The sequence below is a fragment of the Pelophylax lessonae genome (genome assembly GCF_965119305.1).
Source record: "Pelophylax lessonae genome assembly, chromosome: 1".
Classification (NCBI taxonomy): domain Eukaryota; kingdom Metazoa; phylum Chordata; class Amphibia; order Anura; family Ranidae; genus Pelophylax; species Pelophylax lessonae.
In genome coordinates, this window is record NC_138768.1 from 14846470 (window position 1) to 14869357 (window position 22888).

The 22888-nt window shown below is 47.5% G+C and overlaps 1 protein-coding gene across 1 annotated transcript in view; it reads right to left on the reverse strand.

Moving 5' to 3' along the window:
* Positions 1-883: 883 nt before the first annotated feature.
* The window catches only part of DCTN1 (dynactin subunit 1), a 243791-nt gene continuing 221786 nt past the window's right edge, over positions 884-22888 (reverse strand). Inside the window, exons 25-29 of the mRNA XM_082272033.1 lie at positions 18792-18925; positions 18446-18635; positions 12771-12844; positions 7236-7325; positions 884-1393 (exon numbers count right to left, since the gene is read on the reverse strand). Coding sequence (XP_082128159.1) covers positions 1256-1393; positions 7236-7325; positions 12771-12844; positions 18446-18635; positions 18792-18925 — 626 coding nt within the window. The 3' untranslated portion in view covers positions 884-1255. The remainder of the gene's footprint in view (positions 1394-7235; positions 7326-12770; positions 12845-18445; positions 18636-18791; positions 18926-22888) is intronic.

Sequence of the window (22888 nt, forward strand, 5' to 3'; positions counted from 1 at the left end):
CCTTGATAAAAACACCTTTGTGTACCCAATGCTTACATAAAGGTAAACTGCACCAGGAGTTTATTTTGTTAAGTGATCACAGACCTGCCGGTGGGCGTGTCCATGGTCAATGCATTATTTCAGAATCGGACGGGACATTGCCGCTGAGCTGTGTTTCCATGACAATGGTACACAATCTGACTGCAGCAAACGTCACTCCCCCTCCCTCTTCTAAGAGCATGGACTGGCAAGACTGCGCACTGACCACGAAAAATACAAGCGTGCTCTGCTCTTCTGTATCTTTGGCATGATGACAACACAAAACTGACTGCAGTAGGTTGGATTGGCTGCCATGCCATTGTGGTCAGTATACTTATAGAAACAGCAGCACAGGCATCAAGCAGGTATATCTCGTGCTTGCACAACATGGAATGAAGTGCAAGTATGAGAAGTCACTTATTTAAAGAGACCGTGCAATTTTAAAACATTTTTTGACTTTACAAACCCTAATTCTGCGTCAGGACAGGACAGGACAGTTTGCAAAGTTCAAGCACACAGATGTGTAAACCTGTTGCAAAGACTTTTCTGAAGGAGAAGCAGTCTGACTTGCGACTACTGGGGCCGCTAATTTGCTTGATAAAGTTCCCCCATGGAACAGTGTGTCTGCACTGAGGTTCCATACACTGGTGACTTTAGCAAAACAAGAACATTTCTCAGAGCCTGTAAAGACAAGTGGATGGCATAAGTAAATAATACTATTTTCAGGTTTGAAAACTCTTGCAATAGTGCCAGACCTAACGGGGAGCCACATGGTCAGAGGACTTTCAAGCTTGCAGCAGGCAGATGTGCAGCTGAATACTCATATGCCTGCTATATAATATAAAGTGTAAAGTGTCAAGTTATTCTGAGGGCTGATCTGAGGCAGCGGGGTCCTTGATGAACAGTCCCAGTAAAGCAGGCGAAGTGGCACAGAAGCCTCCTGTAGTGAAAGGAGTATTCTACGGCAGTAGAAAACACCTTTAAAAGTCCTGCTTACATTTGCCAGAAAGGGGACTCTTTAACCATGCTTTACTATTTGGTCTGCGACGGAGGTGAGGGATAACTACGACCTGTCGTATCATTATGCAGTTTTCGGCACTCTAGGGACTTGGTGGTAATGGAGAAAAGCAGCAGGCCAGTGCTGGCGAGGCAAGTGTATGTGTGCTGACCCCGCCTGGCACTTCTGCTCTGTCCCTGTATATAGTGGATGACTTCCACCTGCAGAGTCAACTTCTCTCTAGCTGATGAGGCGACCATGCAGTTCACTTAGTTGTTCCGGAGTTAGCACCAGGCGATGGATCTGTGCCTGACCCGCTTGACACGGGAGCATCACCTTGCCGATGTAAACGGTGTCTTCTTTCTTCTCCTCTTTGGCCTGTTGGAAAAACATGGAGAATAGCTAAATACTCAGGCCAAATTTTAAAGCAGCCGCTATTGGCTATAACACTGACAAAAATTAGCCTATTTAGTACAAAAAGCATGTTTGTGGGTGTACACACACACACACATATATATATATATATATATATATATATATATATACATACATACACGCATTATTATATATATGCGAAAGTATTCGGCCCCCTTGAACTTTGCGACCTTTTGCCACATTTCAGGCTTCAAACATAAAGACATAAAACTAATTTTTTGTGAAGAATCAACAACAAGTGGGACACAATCATGAAGTGGAACGAAATTTATTGGATATTTCAAACTTTAACAAATAAAAAACTGAAAAATTGGGCGTGCAAAATTATTCAGCCCCCTTAAGTTAATACTTCGTAGCGCCACCTTTTGCTGCGATTACAGCTGTAAGTCGCTTGGGGTATGTCTCTATCAGTTTTGCACATCGAGAGACTGAAATTTTTGCCCATTCCTCCTTGCAAAACAGCTCGAGCTCAGTGAGGTTGGATGGAGAGCGTTTGTGAACAGCAGTTTTCAGTTCTTTCCACAGATTCTCGATTGGATTCAGGTCTGGACTTTGACTTGGCCATTCTAACAACTGGATATGTTTATTTGTGAACCATTCCATTGTAGATTTTGCTTTATGTTTTGGATCATTGTCTTGTTGGAAGACAAATCTCCGTCCCAGTCTCAAGTCTTTTGCAGACTCCATCAGGTTTTCTTCCAGAATGGTCCTGTATTTGGCTCCATTCATCTTCCCATCAATTTTAACCATCTTCCCTGTCCCTGCTGAAGAAAAGCAGGCCCAAACCATGATGCTGCCACCACAATGTTTGACAGCGGGGATGGTGTGTTCAGGGTGATGAGCTGTGTTGCTTTTACGCCAAACATAACATTTTGCATTGTTGCCAAAAAGTTTGATTTTGGTTTCATCTGTCCAGAGCACCTTCTTCCACATGTTTGGTGTCTCCCAGGTGGCTTGTGGCAAACTTTAAACAACACTTTTTATGGATATCTTTAAGAAATGGCTTTCTTCTTGCCACTCTTCCATAAAGGCCAGATTTGTGCAGTATATGACTGATTGTTGTCCTATGGACAGAGTCTCCCACCTCAGCTGTAGATCTCTGCAGTTCATCCAGAGTGATCATGGGCCTCTTGGCTGCATCTCTGATCAGTCTTCTCCTTGTATGAGCTGAAAGTTTAGAGGGACGGCCAGGTCTTCGTAGATTTGCAGTGGTCTGATACTCCTTCCGTTTCAATATTATCGCTTGCACAGTGCTCCTTGGGATGTTTAAAGCTTGGGAAATCATTTTGTATCCAAATCCGGCATTAAACTTCTTCACAACAGTATCTCGGACCTGCCTGGTGTGTTCCTTGTTCTTCATGATGCTCTCCGCGCTTTAAACGGACCTCTGAGACTATCACAGTGCAGGTGCATTTATACGGAGACTTGATTACACACAGGTGGATTCTATTTATCATCATTAGTCATTTAGGTCAACATTGGATCATTCAGAGATCCTCACTGAACTTCTGGAGAGAGTTTGCTGCACTGAAAGTAAAGGGGCTGAATAATTTTGCACGCCCAATTTTTCAGTTTTTTATTTGTTAACAAAGTTTGAAATATCCAATAAATTTCGTTCCACTTCATGATTGTGTCCCACTTGTTGTTGATTCTTCAAAAAAAAATTACAGTTTTATATCTTTAGGTTTGAAGCCTTAAATGTGGCAAAAGGTCGAAAAGTTCAAGGGGGCCGAATACATACATAATTATATATATTATATATATATATATATATATATAATCTATCCGAAGATGCCAACAAATACACCTTGTAGAATTTTGTAACAGTATGGACAGAGGACCAAGTCGCTGCCTTACAACACATAAGGCAACACGATGTCTTCATTAAGATGAAAATCCGACACTACCTTAGGGAGAAAAGACGGATTAGGTCGGAGGACCACTTTATCCCTGTGGACCACCAAATAAGGCGGACAGGACAGGACAGTGCCGCCAACTCAGATACTCTGCGAGCAGAAGTAATAGCCACTAGGAAGGCAACCTTCTGCAACAAGTAAAGCTGAGAAATCTCCCTAATATTCTCAAAAGGAGACTTTTGAAGAACAGACAACACCAGATTGAGATCCCACGGAGGTAACGGGGATCTCCTCGGAGGAGCCAGATGACGCACCCCTTGAATAAAAGTGCGAATCAAGCTATTAGTAAACAACGGACGTTGGAAGTAAATGGCCAAGGCCGACACCTGACCCTTGATAGTGCCCAACGCCAAGTGCTGCTCAACCACTTTTTGTAAAGAGGCCAAAAACCTAGCTATAGAAAACAAGCGAGGGTGCAGCTGCAGCGATTCACACCACGAAATGTACGATTTCCACGTACGATGATAGATCTTCCTAGAAGTTTACTTCCTGGCCTTCAAAAGGGTAGGAATCAGATAGACCTCTATCCCTCAACACCTTACTTTCAACAGCCAAGCCGATAAAGCCAGCGACCGTAAAGCAGGATGAAAGATCGGTCCTTGAGACAGCAGATTTTCCCGTAGAGGAAGTCGTCATGGAGGATCCACTACCATTTTTACCAGTTCTGCATACCAAGACCGCCGAGGCCAGTCTGGTGCCACCAGAATGACCGGAATGCCTTCCACCGCCACCTGGCGAAGAAACCTCATAAGCGGAGGGAAGGCATAAATCTGGCGATATTGGCTCCAAGGAGCCACCAGAGCAGCTGTGGCATTGGCCAGAGGATCCTGAGACGTGGCCACAAACCGCTGAACCTTCCAGTTGAGGCGAGAAGCAAACCGATCTACCTCTGGGGTCCCCCTCCGGGCACACAGGAGGTGAAACACTTCAGGATGAAGGGACCATTCCCCTTGATCCCACACCTGACAACTCAGGTAATCCGCTTGCCAATTCTCCACACCCAGGATGTGGACTGCAGAAAGAACTGGAACATTGGCTTCCGCCCAAACCAGAATCTCGACCACCCCCTTGGCCACCAAGGCACACTTGGTGCCCCATGGATGATTGATGTAAACCACAGCCGTGGCATTGTCTAATTGTATCCGAACCGGAGAGCCGCAAAGCCAGTGGAACAAGCAAAACTTGATCGCCCTCAGTTCCAGAATATTGATCGGCAAGGAGGACTCCCCTGCTGCCCAAGTCCCCTGGGCACAAAGTTTTCCCAGCACTCCACCCCAGCCTGACAGGCTGGCATCCGCGGTGACCACCGTCCAGGACAACGGTAGGAATGACTTGCCCCGGCACAGAACAGGTGACTGGATCCACCAGGATAGATCAGACTTTGTGAGATGGCTCAAACAAATCTTCTGGTCCAATGACCGAGGATCCCTGTTCCACTTTGCCAGAATCTCCTTCTGCAAAGGTCTCGAGTGAGACTGAGCAAACGGGACTGCAACGAAGGTCGACACCATCAGGCCTAGGGCCCTCATGCAAGTCCGCAAGGAGAACTGATCAGTTTCCATCAGCAACCTGATCGCCCTTTGCAGCTTCTGAAGCTTGTCTAAGGGGAGAAAAAGACCCTCACCAGAGCAGAGTCGAGAGTCAGCCCCAGATAGGTGACCCGTACGGATGGCATCAGAGCAGATTTCTGGAAATTGATCGTCCACCCGAATTCTTGAAGGGTCTGAATCGTGATAGAGACATTGCCCAACAGATCTGAATGGGAGACTGTTCGCAACAGTAGGTCGTCCTATCAGAATCCTCGCTGACGTAACAAGGCCAGCACAGGGGCCAGGACCTTGGTAAAAACTCTGGGAGCGGAAGCGAGACCAAAGGGTAACGCCACAAATTGAAAATGCTCCTCTGCCACCGCAGGTGGAGGAATCGCTGATGTCCCTCAAAAATAGGGACCATGGATCCATCACACAGGAACACCAGGGCCTGGGCCACCTGCTCCAAAAGTTCCAGCTGTTCTGGGGGAACAGCTTCAGGGTCCAAGGGACCCCTTCAAAATCCTAATCCATTAGGTAACCATCTGTGAGACTAAAACAGACACAAAAACCGGTTTCAAAATGGAACCCGCCAACATGTGAAGATGGCGGCAAAGGGATTCCACCCGCCTGTCCACTGGATCAGTAAAAAACGGGGAGTCTTCCACGGGCACAACAGTAGATTCGTTCACCCTGGAAACAGGGTGGTCTACTTTAGGTGGTACCGTCTCAACGGTTGGAGACCGTATCAGCGAAAGGATACCGGCGTTTAAAGCGTCTTGGCACCACTAGCATGTGCTTAACGCGCCGCCATTGGTCATTCACAATATCATGGAATGATGGAGGTGGTACAGTACTGGGGTCTTTGTGGGCATATCCCTGCACACTCTGCTGTTAGTGAAATTTAAAGGGGGACTCTGAAGACCGCTGCAATCGGTGGTGGGAACCGCGATCGGCGCTTCTTAAGCAAAGCGACAGTACTCCAATTTTTAAAACTTTAAATATGGAGTCCCAGACTTTGAATTCACCCTCAGACCCACTCTGTACGACTCCCGGACCGTCCGGACCGCAGTCACTGACCACAATTTCAGCAGCTCTGGAAAGTCTGGCAGCAAAAGTTTGATTTTTGTAATGAAAAAGGTTGATAGCCAGAAACAGCCACTGCCTTCTCCATTTCTGGTGGTGTCCTCTGATGCAGAGGCTGATATGGTTGCCCCCGAACGCTCCCCTACCTGAAGGGTCATTGTTCTCGCAGTCAGGTGGTGAAGAAGACCTGTCTTCTTCAGCTGCAGTGCGGGAACGTGCCTTGGTGGAAGCCCTGATTATTTCAGTGCAGGAAACTTTAAAATTGGCTGACGAGCCTACGCCAGCAGGAACGCGGATGGCTTTTGGCTCCCGCAAATCTCAGAAATCTGGCAAGTTTTTCCCTTGCCCTGACCCACATCCCCCCCCCAAGGCCACCAGGGGCAAGGGGGGGGGGGTCACATTTACTCACCGTACCATTGACCAGGTGGGCTCAGCTCAGGACAGACCTCCTCCCACCCGAAGTGGGGGTGCTGTCAGCTGAGGGGTACGTTGCGACTCAGGGCGTTCCAGGTCGTCGTGTCCCGGCGAGGCATCCACTCGCAGACTCATCCCCATCGGGAAAGAGGCACCGTTGTGGCGATGCCTAGTGCGGGACTATAACCTGCTCACGCTCATAGGCAAGGCTGGGGGGGACCATAGGGATTTTGATTATCCAGTGCGAAGCCCCAGCTGGCATTGCTTGTAGATCACCAGGAGAATTCCCCTAACACTAGCTAGCAAGTGAGTAAAGAGAAATAAAATAAAAATATTCTGAAAAGAATAAAAAACTGAGACCGGAGTCCCAGCAGGAAACCTAGGTCCTACTCCTTCTCTAGGCAGAAACAAACTGGTTTGCTGAGCTGAGTGTCGGTGGGTTATGGTGGGGACAGCCCCGTGGGTGTGTACATGTAAATTTTTTACTGCCTAGACTACTCCTGCAGGGGGCAGCATAACCCATTCAGCTGATGCAGATGAGGCTGGGTCTGTCGATGGACGATAGAGAAATGACAAATTTTTTTTCGATACAATGTTGCATGACTGCGCAATTGTCATTTAAAGTAACGCAGTACCATATTGCGAAAAATGACCTGGTCATGAAGGCGGCAAATCTTCCGGAGGGTAAGAGGTTAATGATAAAATAGAAACTAATTCAGATGGAAGTGTAGACACACATTCGCATTTCTTTCCCTGTTCAGCTGCTGGGTTGTCTTCCAGGTCTGGCTGGAACTCAACAGACCACGAGTGCCATCTCGTAATAAAAGCCTACAGACTCACCTTTATAAATTCTAGTGATGGGAAGGTGGCAAAATCTGTTGGGACGTTTGCACCAGGGAACTGCATTACGGTTTCCTTTAGGACTTCATCCTGTGAACAAACACACCAGGGTGAATAAGGACTATATGGTCAATTAACTAAAACATTCTACTTATTTTAAAGAGACTCTCTTACTTTGACCACCAATGTAAAGTAGCACTTTACTAACCACCAGATTAAGGTGGCACTACCCTGAGCGCCAACGTAAGGGAGGACTACCCTGAGCGCCAACGCGAGGGAGTACTACCCTGAGCGCCAACGTAAGGGGAGGACTACCCTGAGCGCCAACGTAAAGGGAGGACTACCCTGGGCGCCAACGCAAGGGGAGGACTACCCTGGGCGCCAACGCAAGGGGAGGACTACCCTGGGCGCCAACGTAAGGGGGGGGGAGGACTACCCTGAGCGCCAACGTAAGGGGGGGGGGGGGGGGACTACCCTGAGCGCCAACGTAAGGGGGGGGGGGACTACCCTGAGCGCCAACGTAAGGGGGGGGGGGGGACTACCCTGAGCGCCAACGTAAGGGAGGACTACCCTGAGCGCCAACGTAAGGGAGGACTACCCTGAGCGCCAACGTAAGGGAGGACTACCCTGAGCGCCAACGTAAGGGGGGGGGGACCCTGAGCGCCAACGTAAGGGAGGACTACCCTGAGCGCCAACGTAAGGGAGGACTACCCTGAGCGCCAACGTAAGGGAGGACTACCCTGAGCGCCAACGTAAGGGAGGACTACCCTGAGCGCCAACGTAAGGGAGGACTACCCTGAACGCCAACGTAAGGGAGGACTACCCTGAGCGCCAACGTAAGGGAGGACTACCCTGAGCGCCAACGTAAGGGAGGACTACCCTGAGCGCCAACGTAAAGGGGGACTACCCTGAGCGCCAACGCGAGGAAGGACTACCCTGAGCGCCAACGCGAGGGAGTACTACCCTGAGCGCCAACGTAAGGGGAGGACTACCCTGAGCGCCAACGTAAAGGGAGGACTACCCTGAGCGCCAACGTAAGGGGAGGACTACCCTGAGCGCCAACGTAAGGGGGGGGGGACTACCCTGAGCGCCAACGTAAGGGAGGACTACCCTGAGCGCCAACGTAAGGGGGGGGGGGGACCCTGAGCGCCAACGTAAGGGAGGACTACCCTGAGCGCCAACGTAAGGGAGGACTACCCTGAGCGCCAACGTAAGGGAGGACTACCCTGAGCGCCAACGTAAGGGAGGACTACCCTGAGCGCCAACGTAAGGGGAGGACTACCCTGAGCGCCAACGTAAGGGGAGGACTACCCTGGGCGCCAACGCAAGGGGAGGACTACCCTGAGCGCCAACGTAAGGGGGGGGGGGAAACTACCCTGAGCGCCAACGTAAGGGAGGACTACCCTGAGCGCCAACGTAAGGGGGGGGACCCTGAGCGCCAACGTAAGGGAGGAATACCCTGGGCGCCAACGCAAGGGGAGGACTACCCTGAGCGCCAACGTAAGGGGGGGGGGGACTACCCTGAGCGCCAACGTAAGGGGGGGGGGGGGGACTACCCTGAGCGCCAACGTAAGGGGGGGGGGGAACTACCCTGAGCGCCAACGTAAGGGGGGGGGGGAACTACCCTGAGCGCCAACGTAAGGGGGGGGGGGAACTACCCTGAGCGCCAACGTAAGGGAGGACTACCCTGAGCACCAACGTAAGGGGGGGGGGGGACCCTGAGCGCCAACGTAAGGGAGGACTACCCTGAGCGCCAACGTAAGGGAGGACTACCCTGAGCGCCAACGTAAGGGAGGACTACCCTGAGCGCCAACGTAAGGGAGGACTACCCTGAGCGCCAACGTAAGGGAGGACTACCCTGAGCGCCAACGTAAGGGAGGACTACCCTGAGCGCCAACGTGAGGGAGGACTACCCTGAGCGCCAACGCGAGGGAGTACTACCCTGAGCGCCAACGCGAGGGGAGGACTATCCTGAGCGCCAACGTAAGGGGGGGGGGGGGGGGACTACCCTGAGCGCCAACGTAAGGGGGGGGGGGGAGGACTACCCTGAGCGCCAACGTAAGGGGGGGGGGGGGAGGGAGGACTACCCTGAGCGCCAACGTAAGGGGGGGGGGGGGGAGGACTACCCTGAGCGCCAACGTAAGGGGGGGGGGGGGGGAGGACTACCCTGAGCGCCAACGTAAGGGGGGGGGGACCCTGAGCGCCAACGTAAGGGAGGACTACCCTGAGCGCCAACGTAAGGGAGGACTACCCTGAGCGCCAACGTAAGGGAGGACTACCCTGAGCGCCAACGTAAGGGAGGACTACCCTGAGCGCCAACGTAAGGGAGGACTACCCTGAGCGCCAACGTAAGGGAGGACTACCCTGAGCGCCAACGTAAGGGAGGACTACCCTGAGCGCCAACGTAAGGGAGGACTACCCTGAGCGCCAACGTAAGGGAGGACTACCCTGAGCGCCAACGTAAGGGAGGACTACCCTGAGCGCCAGTGTAAGGGAGGACTACCCTGACCTCCAAGAAGCCACCAAAAGGACCACCAATGTAAAGGGGGCCATACGCTGTCCACTAATGTTAAAAGATAACAGGTTACGGAGGATCGCCTGCCCGCACCCACAATTCAAAAAACATTTCACCCAAACAGCTGCGGCATTCAGTCATAGTTTCCTGTGAATGAGTGAACCACATTTACTCTGATCCATTGCGGCAGACAGCTTGTAGTTCTCAAAGAACTAAGGTGTACGTTTAGTAAACTGAGATAAGCTGAGATCTGGATGATCACAGCTTGTCTCAGAGCATTGCAGGTTTAAAATACTGAGAAGAGTAGTGGAGAACATAGTCTTCTCTTCTCATCTCAGTACACAAACAGCTTGCATTCACTGCAATAGAAACGGCCAGTTTAGAAACACATGATGTCACCTGATCACTGTGCTTCTCTTTGAAGATCTCCTCTTCCTACTTCTCCAGCTCAGAGGTGGAGATAGCAGGAAGAAATAGGAGATCTCTGCTGTGAATGTCCCCGTGCCCAAAAGTGAAAGTAAAAACTCTCCCTACTGCAGTGAAATATACATCAACAGCAGGTTAGAAACACATTAACTATACAATCACATATATATCTGTGTGTATATATATATATATATATATATATATATATATATATATATATATACTGTATGTACTGGTGTGTATGTATGTATATATATATATATATATTTTTTTTTTTATTTCAGGTACTTATATAGCACAGTCAATTTACGCAGCGCTTTACATATACATTGCACATTCACATCAGTCCCTGCCCTCAAGGAGCTTACAATCTAAGGTCCCTAATGCCTCGTACACATGTACCGATCGGCCGTCTTTTGTCCGGTGCTGTCCTGTCGGCTGAAAACTGCAAAAGACTGCACACGAATTTTGTCGGCCAACAACAGCCGACTGCAGAAGTGATGTCATGTGATGGTTAACTTTCCGTGTGTTTTTTCTTTTCTGAGCATGCCCAGTCTTGCTAATCTGCTGTTTGTCGGCCGAATTCTGTACTGACTGGCGAACAATCGGCCGTTCTGGTGTTGGCCAACAAAAATTTTAATGCCTGCAGGACAGATTCTGTTCGGCCGAAAATGCGCTGTCGGCTGTCGAAAGCATCATACTAACAAGCATACAATCGGCCGATCGGTCGTCGGCCGAATATTTACGGCCGACGATCGGTACGTGTGTACGAGGCATCACTCACATACATACACAGCAGGGCCAATTTTTTATACAGGATCCAATTAACCTACCAGCATGTCTTTGGAGTGTGGGAGGAAACCAATCTGTCACGATTCAACCACGCCCACGGCGACTAGCTAAACGAGACGTGATGAATCGTGACTGGGCAGTATAAGGGGATAACGGAAATAAAGAAAATTCCTACTAAAGGCTCGTACACACGTACCGATTGTCGCAGAAAAGATTCGGCAGACGACTGATCGGCCAAATGTAGGCTTGTTAGTATGATGCTTCCGACAGCCGACAGCGCACTTTCGGCCGAACAGAATCTGTCGTGCAAGCATTAAAATGTTTGTATGCCGACACCAGAACGGCCGATTGTTCGCCAGTCAGTACAGAATTCGGCCGACAGACAGCAGATTTGCAAGACTGGGCATGCTCATAAAAGAAAAAACACAGGGAAAGTTAACCATCACATGACATCACTTCTGCAGTCGGCGGACAAAATTCGTGTGCAGTCTTTTGCACTTTTCAGCGGACATGACAGCCCGGGGACAAAAGACGGCCGATCGTTCGGCCGACGATCGGTACGTGTGTACGGGGCTTAAGTAATTAGATTGGTTGCAATACTTTCACAGCCTGCACTGCCTTCGGTCACCACTAGAGGGAGACTCCAGTCCAATCCAGCTGGCTGACCACACACAGGCAGATACAAATCTTACATACAATCTGATGCACTCTAAGGGTTGGGGAGCAGTCTAGCAATTACCACACACTACTAGGATTCCTCCAGCTATCCTACAAGCCAGAACCCCTGTGTTGATCACTCTTCCCACTGTCCCCACACCCACACACCACAAACGATAGCCTGTGGTCTGGTGTACAATCTGCATGCAATCTGCCAACACACAGTGCAATTGCATACAGATTGGCATGTATGTATGTATGTACTGTATGTATGTGTGTATATATATATATATATATATATATATATATATATATATATGTGTGTGTGTGTGTGTGTGTATGTGTATATATATATATTTATATACTGTATGTATATATACCGTGTGTGTGTGTGTGTGTATATATATGTTTTCATGTGTCAGAACATGTCATTACGAGTTCTTTTAAACTTTAGTTTCACTTTTTAAATTTAGCAGTGCCTGTAATCTCACAAAATCTCGTGAGATTACAGGCAGTCCACCCAGTTATACAGAGATCACGGCAGTTCTCAGAGAAAAAACTTCTCCTCTGATCACCCTGTGAGAAGTGAAGTTCTCCGCCTTCTAAACTGGGTGCCAGAGGAGATATTTTTTCTCTGAGAACTGCCGAGAATTGAACTGAGAGAAAACTTCTCAGTTTACTAAACGTACACCTAAGAGGGTGCTTGTGAGTGCTCTGTTAGTTCATTCATTTTTCCTAGACTTCAGCAACGGTCTGCCTGTACGGAAGATACGAGCAGACATCTGACTGAGTCTGCAGGATCCTGGCATTGCACCCAAGATTTGCTGATTGCCAGTGCAATACTTTGCAGGCTGCAGAGTAAAAGAATAATAAATGTACATTTTTCTTACAATAGGTGAACTCTTCCACTAAACCCCAATGTGGTTCAGTATATTTCTTATGGTCTTCATTTCTTTTCTAGTCATTATTATTATTATTAGTTATTGTAGATTTATCAGCAGAGATTCCCTGAGGCCTGAAAGTTGTTAATGATTTCCTTCCCTTGAAAGAACTTTCACAAAATGACAATTATCAGATGTTTTGCAAGAGATGAAAAGAAAAAACTCCACATGTGACGGATTATAGCGGTCGTCGCTCTGATTTACCTTCAATTTGTCAATCGTCTCGCTGAGTGACCTGAGGCGAGCGGTCTGTTCAAGGAGCTGCGCTGATGGGGTGCCTGCGTACAGAAAGATTACAACTAGCGATTAGAATGTTGATTTGCATATCAAGTAAACCTATGTGTGTGTTTATCAACTGCTTGCTGACCAAGCACTGTACATATAGTGCGACAGTGCGGGCTGGCTGTGCAGAATCTATCTATCTATATATTATATATAATGATCTAAAATATATATATATATATATATATATATATATATATATATATATATATATATATATATATATATATATCTACACACACACATACACACATAAACATATACACACACACTAGGGATAGACCGATATGTTTTATTCAGAATATTTTGGCCATTGCATATTGGTATCGGCCGATATGGGCCAATATTTTGAACATTTGAAGTTTTGAAAAATAAAGACAATTTTTGACACAAATCTGGTACTGAACATGTTAATTTTTGTTTAATAATTAATGGCTGGCTTGCTGGCACCCTGTGGCAGGTGGGTGGCTGGCACAGGGCCTGTGGGCAGCTGGCTGTCTGGCACCCTGTCTGTGGACAGCTGTCTGTCTGGCACCCTGTCTGTGGGCGGCTGGCTGTCTGGCACCCTGTCTGTGGGCGGCTGGCTGGCTGGCACCCTGTCTGTGGGCGGCTGGCTGGCTGGCACCCTGTCTGTGGGCGGCTGGCTGGCTGGCACCCTGTCTGTGGGCGGCTGGCTGGCACCCTGTCTGTGGGCGGCTGGCTGGCACAGGGCCTGTGGCTGGCTGGCTGGTACAGGGCCTGTGGCTGGCTGGCTGGTACAGGGCCTGTGGCTGGCTGGCTGGTACAGGGCCTGTGGCTGGCTGGCTGGTACAGGGCCTGTGGCTGGCTGGCTGGTACAGGGCCTGTGGCTGGCTGGCTGGTACAGGGCCTGTGGCTGGCTGGCTGGTACAGGGCCTGTGGCTGGCTGGCTGGTACAGGGCCTGTGGATGTGGGTGGCTGGCACCGGGGTGCTGTGGGTGGGTGTATGGCTGTGATACAATCCTGCGAGACTAGTCCCGACTACAGACGAGGCTGTCCAAGGCGAGGGGAGCGGCTAAGGTGGCAGAATGACGTCACAAAAATATCGGCAATATCGGCCAGTTCTAGGGCCGATTCTGATATATCGGGGAAAGTGCATATCGGCCACCAATAGATCAGCCTTGCCGATAATCGGTCTATCCCTAATACACACACACACACACACAAGTGATACTGCATTTCCAGGTAGGGGGCGTGTGCCCACACGGCTGTGCTGCGATTCGTCACAGCACATGCCGCTCACCAAGTCCCGGCCAGTGATTGTCTCAGGGTCTCATAGAACACCGGTCAGTGTGAACAACACAGAGCTGTGTTCAGTGACAGCGGATCTTCTTGCTCAGCAGGGAAATAAAACAACTAGATCCCCAGTAAAAGCAGCACACAGTAAACACAAACTCTGGTTTAACCCTTGACCGCCCTAGATTTTAACCCCTTCCTGTCCAGTGCCATTAGTACAGTGACAGTGCAGATTATTAGCACTGATCACAGTAATAATGTCACTGGTGATGTCTGTGGCAGTTAGTTCCCACAAAGTGACAGTGGCAGATTTTCCTCTGCAATACCGCAGTCCCGCTATAAGTCGCTGATCGCCGCCACTACCAGTATAAAAGAAATAAAAATTCCAGCATATATCCCATAGATGCTATAACTCTCCCACAAACCAGTCCATACACACTTATTGGGATTTTGTTTTGATCAAAGACATGTAGCAGAATACAGCATATGGCTAAAATGTATAAACTGCTTGCCGACTGTATAACTTACATATATGGCGGCAAGGATCATGTACCTAGTATGCGATTCTAAACTTCAGGGTCTGCCAGCAACCCGCTCCCACTGGGATTATATTATACACTGCTCAAAATAATTTAAAGGAACACTTTGAAAACACATCAGATTTCAATGGGGAAAAATCTCAAGCTGGGTATCTACACTAGTATGGACTGGGTAATGTGTTAGGAACTATGTGAGTGTTCACCGTCACTGGGAGTGAAAGACAGATAATTAATAGTTTGAATTGCTTCAGATGGGACAGTGATATTTGTCAGCAATATCTTCATATAGAAATATGAAGATTTAATCCCACTTTACACTGGGAGATTAAGACTGTTATAGACCATTGCCATGAAGTCTGACTCCTAAATAATGTGTATTCCGTGTGCTTGTCTGTGAGAGAGACACACAGACTGTCATTGGCAGACTTCCCTATTGTTGGTGTATTGAAATGGAATGTGGATTGTGCATGTCCCATTGTTAAATGTTAATAACCTAACATTGTTATAGCCAGATGGCTAGATAATTTGTTTAGGTTAATTCTGTTCATGTAAACACTTTCATCTGCATATGATACTGTAATCAGCCAGAGGGGAGGGATTGTGTACACTGTATGGGAATGACTTGGAGTAAAACCCGGTTTCTATTGGATTGTGAATGTCATGTCCTTTCACCTGTGCTCAGGGTGAATCTGCTCTCATCTGTGAAAAGCACAGGGTGCCAGTGGCAGACCTGCCAATTCTGGAGTTCAATGGCAAATGCCAACAGAGGTCCACGGTGCAGGGCAGGGCCAGCAAGAGGATGTCGGGCCTCAGGCCATCCTCATGTAGTCTGTTTCTGCTTGTTTGGTCAGAGACATTTACATCAGTGGCCTGCTGGAGGTCATTTTGTAGGGCTCTGGCAGTGCTCATCCTGTTCCTCCTTGCACAAAGGAGCAGATACCGGTCCTACTGATGGGTAAGGACCTTCTACTGCCCTGTCCAGCTCTCCTAGAGTAACTGCCTGTCTCCTGGAATCTCCTCCATGCTCTTGAGACACAGCAAACCTTCTGGCAATGGCACATATTGATGTGGATCCTGGAGGAATTGCCTGTGCAAACTCTATAGGGTCCAGGTATCATCTCATGCTACCAGTAGTGACACTGACCCCAGCCAAATGCAAAACTAGTGAAAAACAGTAAGAAAAGATCATAGGGAAAAAAAATGTCAGTGGTCTCTACCTGTAAAACCATTCCTGTTTTGGATGTCATCTCATTGTTGTCCATCTTGTGCACCTGTTAATTTACGCAAAAGCAGCTGAAACTGATTAACAACCCCCTCTGCTACTTAACTGACCAGATCAATATCCTGGGAGTTTGATTGACCTGATGGCATACTCTAATTAAAAAAGTGTTCCTTTAATTCTTTTGAGCAGTGTACACAGCGGGAGCTGATCTACCGGTACTGCAGACTCCATGTCCGCCGGCACCTGCAGATCATTAGGCAGAGAGCCAGAACAGAGATCGGCCTATGTAAACAAAGCAGATCGCCATTCTGTCAGTAGGGAAAGCATTGATCCTGTGTTCCTGCAAAGCAGGGTCAAGGATCAATGCCTTCCCCTAGTAAAAGGACCTCCCACAATGTACACAAGCACAGGCTAGGCACAAAGTTAACCCTTTGATCTCCCCTGCTGTTAAGCCCTTTCCATCCAGTGTCATTAGTACAGTGACAGTGCGTATTTTTTTAGCACTGATCACTGTACTAGTGTCACTGGTCTCCAAAAAGGGTCAGTGTCTGATTTGGCCACCGCAATATTGCAGTCTCGCTATAGGCTGCTAATCGCCGCCATTACTTGTAAAAAAAAAAAAAAAAACTTGTTTTATAAATATATCATATAGTTTATAGACACGATAACTTTTACGCAAGCCAATCAATATACATCGACTGGGATTGGTTTTACAAAAAATATGTAGCAGAATACATAATGGCCTAAATTGATGGAGAAAATATATTTTTTTAATTTTTTTTTTCTCCATTAGGTATGTTTTATAGCAGAAGGTAAAAAAATGTTTTTCAAAATTGGTCTTTTTTTTTGTTTATAGTGCAAAAAAACCCAAAAAAACAAAAAAAAACAAAAAAAAAAACGCAGAGTTCATCAAATACTACCAAAATAAAGAGCTATAAGTTGCCTGGGGAAGATGTAAATCATCCGGAGGACAAGTGGTTACATCACACGTTTTTAATCACCTGAATACGTTGATAGAAATGGGTTCAATCTGATAGAAATGGGTTCAATCTGATAGAAATGGGTTCAATCTGATAGAAATGGGTTCAATCTGATAGAAATGGGTTCAATCTGATAGGAATGGGTTCAATCTGATAGGAATGGGTTCAATCTGATAGGAATGGGTTCAATCTGATAGGAATGGGTTCAATCTGATAGGAATGGGTTCAATCTGATAGGAATGGGTTCAATCTGATAGGAATGGGTTCAATCTGCACAGAATTGTGTAAATCGTGAATCCATTAATTACTTTAAAAAGGTAACATCTGCTGGATTTTCTTATAATGAACAGTTTAACCACTTCTGGACCAGAAGGATTTTCCCCCTAAATGACCAGGCCATATTTTACGATTCGGCACTGCGTTACTTTAACGAACAATTTTGCGGTTGTGCGACGCTGTACCCAAATATAGCTTTCTTTTGAGGATATTTGATCACCTGGGCGATTTTTATTTTTTGCACTATAAACAAAAAAAAAGAGCAACAATTCTGAGAAAAGAAAAAAAATTATATATATATTATATATATATATATATATATATATATATATATATTTTTTTTCACATTCTGCTATATAACATTCTCAAAAAAAAAAAAAAAAAACCATCTAAATTTTTTAACATTTTAGGCCAATTTGTTTTCTGCTACATATTTTTGTTAAAAAAAAAAAAAAAAAAAAGCAATAAGCGCATTTTGATTGGTTTGCGCAAAAGTTATCGTGTCTACTAACTACGGGAAAGATTGATGTAATTTTTATTGTTTTTTTTTTTCACTAGTAATGGCGGCGATCTGCAAATTTTTTTGCGGGACTGCGACATTCTGGCGGACAGATCGAATCCCTAACTGACATTTTTGACACTTTTGGGGGGTACCAGTGACATTACTACAGTAATCAGTGCTAAAAATATGCATTGTAAAAATTACACTGGCAGGGAAGGGGTTAACATTGTGGGTGATCAAGGGGTTAAATGTGAGCCTAGGGGGAGGGATTTTAACTGTGGGGGGTGCGGCTTGTGAAACGATCATAGAGACATGTGATCCTATATAGAAGGATCACAGGCGCTCTGTGATCATTCCAGAGAAGAACGGTCAGCTGTGTTTACAACATCCGACCGTCCTTCTCAATGGGGAGCGATCGCGGGTGGCAGGCGGCAATCGGAGCCACCTGACCAGTGCATCAGCTTCCCCGCTGCCGAGTGGGGGAGGGTGCGCTCGCCCCCTAGCTACCTGCGCGCGGCCGACGTAGGTCTACGTCGGTTCGCGCAGGAGAGCCACCCTGCTGCAGTAAAAAGGCGGCGGGTGGTCGGGAAGCGGTTAAAAAGGTAACATCTGCTGGATTTTCCTATCATGAACAGTTTAACAAGTGATATCGGTACTCGTGGTCAGCAAAGCTGTTGTGACTCCAAGTATCACAGCCACTGGATTAGCCTTGGTTCGTCTCAAAGCCAAGCAAATAGCCTTTCTAGAGGGAGAGGAGTGGAGGCAGAATCACAGCAGGTCTCCTATAAAAGGCTCTCTATGTTTACCGTGATGAAAGAACAGACCTCCTTTCTTATGTGTGATGTCAACCACCTTGGCGTTGGCGCTCATTTGATGGAGGGTGTCCAACAGCTGACTGGTCTTTCGGTAGAGAGTCCCAGACATGACCTCCTCCCGCGGGCGGTCTTTGTGGAGGGTCAGTTTAGGCACATGCAGTGGCGGCAGGGCAGCCAGCTCCTCCTTCATCCGCTTAGCCTGGAAAATAAATTTAAAAAAAAAGTGCCGATCGGTTGTTATAGTGAAAGTTAGAATCCCCCATTTTCTACAGGCCTACTTTTCTTTGGCCCAGAAGACACAAATACAGACACCAGCTTTGCCCGGAGCGATCAGTGGTTTAGGGAATCGCCTTACCTTCAGCTTGTTGTTCTCCTGCTTCAGGTGCTTCATGGAGAGGCGCAGGGCATCAATCTGCTGCAGAAGCAACGGTGAGTCCTTTATCTGTACAGGACCAGATCCGTTAAGCATGGCCTGGCTGGAGACTCCTCCTACATGGAGAAGCAATAAAAAGGCGGAGACGTGTCAGATTCATGAACATTAGAAGATCGGCAGGGCGGACACGACATGCATACTGACAACAGCGATAGCTTAAGGATTTAGTGATTAAAAACAAGGGTTCATGCAGATTTCCCATTATGCACAAAGTGACTCAGGGACTCAAATGGGGTCTATTTATAAAGGTCAGTTTTGCATTTCCCCACACAATATTTCCTGCTTTTTACTCTAGTTTACTAAAAAAAAAAAAAAAAAAAAAAAAAACACCACAACAGATTGGTGAAAGAAGGTGGAAAGAATGCAAAGGTCGCCTTCATGAGGTCCCTACTAAATCCTTACCTCTGCCGAAAAAAAAATGGATTTTTGTAAGAACTTACCGTAAAATCCTTTTCTCAAGTTCGACAGATGCAGCTCCATAACTTCATTACCATTGGGTTATGCTCCTCCCATGAGGAATAGGCACTAGGCAGGAAAAAGCTTTACCACGCCTATGTGGGCGGTCCCTGCAGGCATAACCCCACACTCTGCTACAGGTTTCAGTTTTGTTGCAAGTGCAGTGTTTAGAAGACAAACAGCCCCATACACTCAAAAAGTAGAGGGGTGGGTGCTGCGTCTGTCGATCTTCAGAGAAAAGGATTTTACGGTAAGTTCTTACAAAAATCCAGTTTGCTCTATTTTTCGTCAACAGACGCAGATCCATATGTTCATTACCATTGGGATATCCCAAAGCAGTATTGGCATGAGGGGTGGGAAGACAACGCAAAAAAGAACGCAATTCCCCAAAGGCTAAACTTAGCCAACCAGGTAATATGGAGCTCCATAACTTCATTACCATTGGGTTATGCTCCTCCAATCAGGAATAGGCTCTAGCCAGGAAAAAGCTTTACCACGCCTATGGGGGCTGTCCCTGGGTTTTTACATGGAGACCCGATCAGAGCCGAATGCAGCTTTGTTCGGGTCTTCGGCGGCCGTGCAGGCTGGTTGTCTGGTCTCCCGGTGGGATGGGAGACCCAGGCGAGCTGCAGAAGGTGGCGGGAGGGGGGGGGGGGTAACACCCCCGCTCCTTGTAATGACAGCCGATTGGCTTCTCAGTCGCAATTCCTTGTAAAGGCAGCCGACCGTCTGCTATGGAAGCCGGTACCGGGGTGATGCCTCTAGCTGCAGGCATCACTCCGGTATAAGCACTTTCCGAAATATCGGCAATACCGGCCACCTTGACGGCCGATTCCGATATATCGGGGAAAGTGCATATCTGCTCTTGATATATCGGCTTTGCTGATAATCGGTCGATCCCTGCTCTGTACTATCAGGAGATGGATTGCTTTTTACACAAGGCGTAGGATTAACCCCTTAGGTTCCACAGTGAGTATAACAAGCATGCTTTACTGCATATACAGACTGATTTTTACTGTTGTAGGTTTAGGAACACTTTAAGTTATTATTTTCAACAGTCAAACTACTTATACAATGTAAAGTACCTTATCCCCTGTATCCTTGGGGGGTGGGGGCACCTTATCCCCTGTATTCATATTTTCAGTGATATATTGGTACAGTAATCCACACCTTTGGGGATATCCTAGCCAATTTAGTCTTAACTCGGAAGATCATCACCTGGCATGTGGGCAGAATCAGACTGGCCAGGCGAAGGACTGGAGGATCCCCCCCAATACAGTGCCGCTGACACAGGCTGTTACTAACAGCTGATTAGGCTGTCATTTAAAAAGCCTAGTTTGCCCCTCGGCGCTTGCAGCCTAACCCACCTATATAACGTTTCAGAGGGGCCTACCTGATATCACTGGCTATCAGGAGCTGGCCCTCCTCCCAGTACTAGTGTGAACCTACCTGCAGCTAAGGATGTCGTACAGTATCTCACAAAAGTGAGTACACCCCTCACATTTTTGTAAATATTTTATTCTATCTTTTCATGTGACAACACTGAAGAAATGACACTTTGCTACAATGTAAAGTAGTGAGTGTACAGCTTGTATAACAGTGTAAATTTGCTGTCCCCTCAAAATAACTCAACACACAGCCATTAATGTCTAAACCGCTGGCAACAAAAGTAAGTACACCCCTAAGTGATAATGTCCAAATTGGGCCCAATTAGCCATTTTCCTTCTCGATATCATGTGACTCGTTAGTGTTACAAGGTCTCAGGTGTGAATGGGGAGCAGGTGTGTTAAATTTGGTGTTATCGCTCTCACTCTCTCATTGGTCACTGGAAGTTCAACATGGCAGCTCATGGCAAAGAACTCTCTGAGGATGTGAAAAAAAGAATTGTTGCTCTACATAAAGATGGCCTAGGCTATAAGAAGGTTGCCAAGACCCTGAAACTGAGCTGCAGCACGGTGGCCAAGACCATACAGCAGTTTAACAGTACAGGTTCCACTCAGAACAGGCCTCACCATGGTTGACCAAAGGAGTTGATTGCACGTGCTCAGCGTCATATCCAGAGGTTGTCTTTGGGAAATAGACGTATGAGTGCTGCCAGCATTGCTGCAGAGGCCGAAGAGGTGGGGGGTCAGCCTGTCAGTGCTCAGACCATACGCCGCACACTGCATCAAATTGGTCTGCATGGCTGTCATCCCAGAAGGAAGCCTCTTCTAAAGATGATGCACAAGAAAGCCTGCAAACAGTTTGCTGAAGACAAGCAGACTAAGGACATGGATTACTGGAACCATGTCCAGTGGTCTGATGAGACCAAGATAAAGTTATCTGGTTCAGTTGGGGTCAAGCGTGTGTGGCGGCAACCAGGTGAGGAGTACAAAGACAAGTGTGTCTTGCCTACAGTCAAGCATGGTGGTGGGAGTGTCATGGTCTGGGGCTGCTGGCACTGGGGAGCTACAGTTCATTGAGGGAACCATGAATGCCAACATGTACTGTGACATACTGAAGCAGAGCATGATCCCCTCCCTTTGGAGACTGGGCCGCAGGGCAGTATTCCAACATGATAACAACCCCAAACACACCTCCAAGATGACCACTGCCTGGCTAAAGCAGCTGAGGGTAAAGGTGATGGACTGGCCAAGCATGTCTCCAGATCTAAACCCTATTGAGCATCTGTGGGGCATCCTCACATGGATGGTGGAGGAGCGCAAGGTCTCTAACATCCACCATCTCTGTGATGTTACCATGAAGGAGGGGAAGAGGACTCCAGTGCCAACCTGTGAAGCTCTGGTGAACTCCATGCCCAAGAGGGTTAAGGCAGTGCTGGAAAATAATGGTGGCCACACAAAATATTGACACTTTGGGCCCAATTTGGACATTTCCACTTAGGGTTGTACTCACTTTTGTTGCCAGCGGTTCAGACATTAATGGCTGTGTGTTGAGTTATTTTGAGGGGACAGCAAATTTACACTGTTATACAAGCTGTACACTCACTACTTTACATTGTAGCAAAGTGTCATTTCTTCAGTGTTGTCACATGAAAAGATAGAATAAAATATTTACAAAAATGTGAGGGGTGTACTTACTTTTGGGAGATAATGTACATTTCCCTGGCTAGAACTTTATTGCAATGTCAAGTGACATTTGAGCAATGTTGGCCGCAAAGACCTACTTTTTTCTGGGCAGACCACTGCAGCAGGGTGCTCGGGAAACAGCTTTTTCCTTGTCCAAGCATTGGGACTCTATTAGACAATGTTGCCCAATGCAGCCAACACATCGGATCCTTTAAGGAGGTTAGGCTTGCCATACAATTATGTGGCATCTTCCTAGAAAAATAAAAAATATTGGTGGGCTAAGTCCCCGTTCACACTAAGGCGACCTGTGAGGCAACCTGGTTGCCTCACAGGTCGCCTTCCATAGGGAAGCTGCGGACCCGTTCTAATAGGAGCGACACAAGTCGCTCCGACCTAGAAAAAGGGTCCGGAGCTTCTTTGGGGCGACCCGGAGGCGACCACCATAGACTTCAATGTTATGAAGTGCGTGGCGGCCGCTCCGAGGTCGCGGCGCGC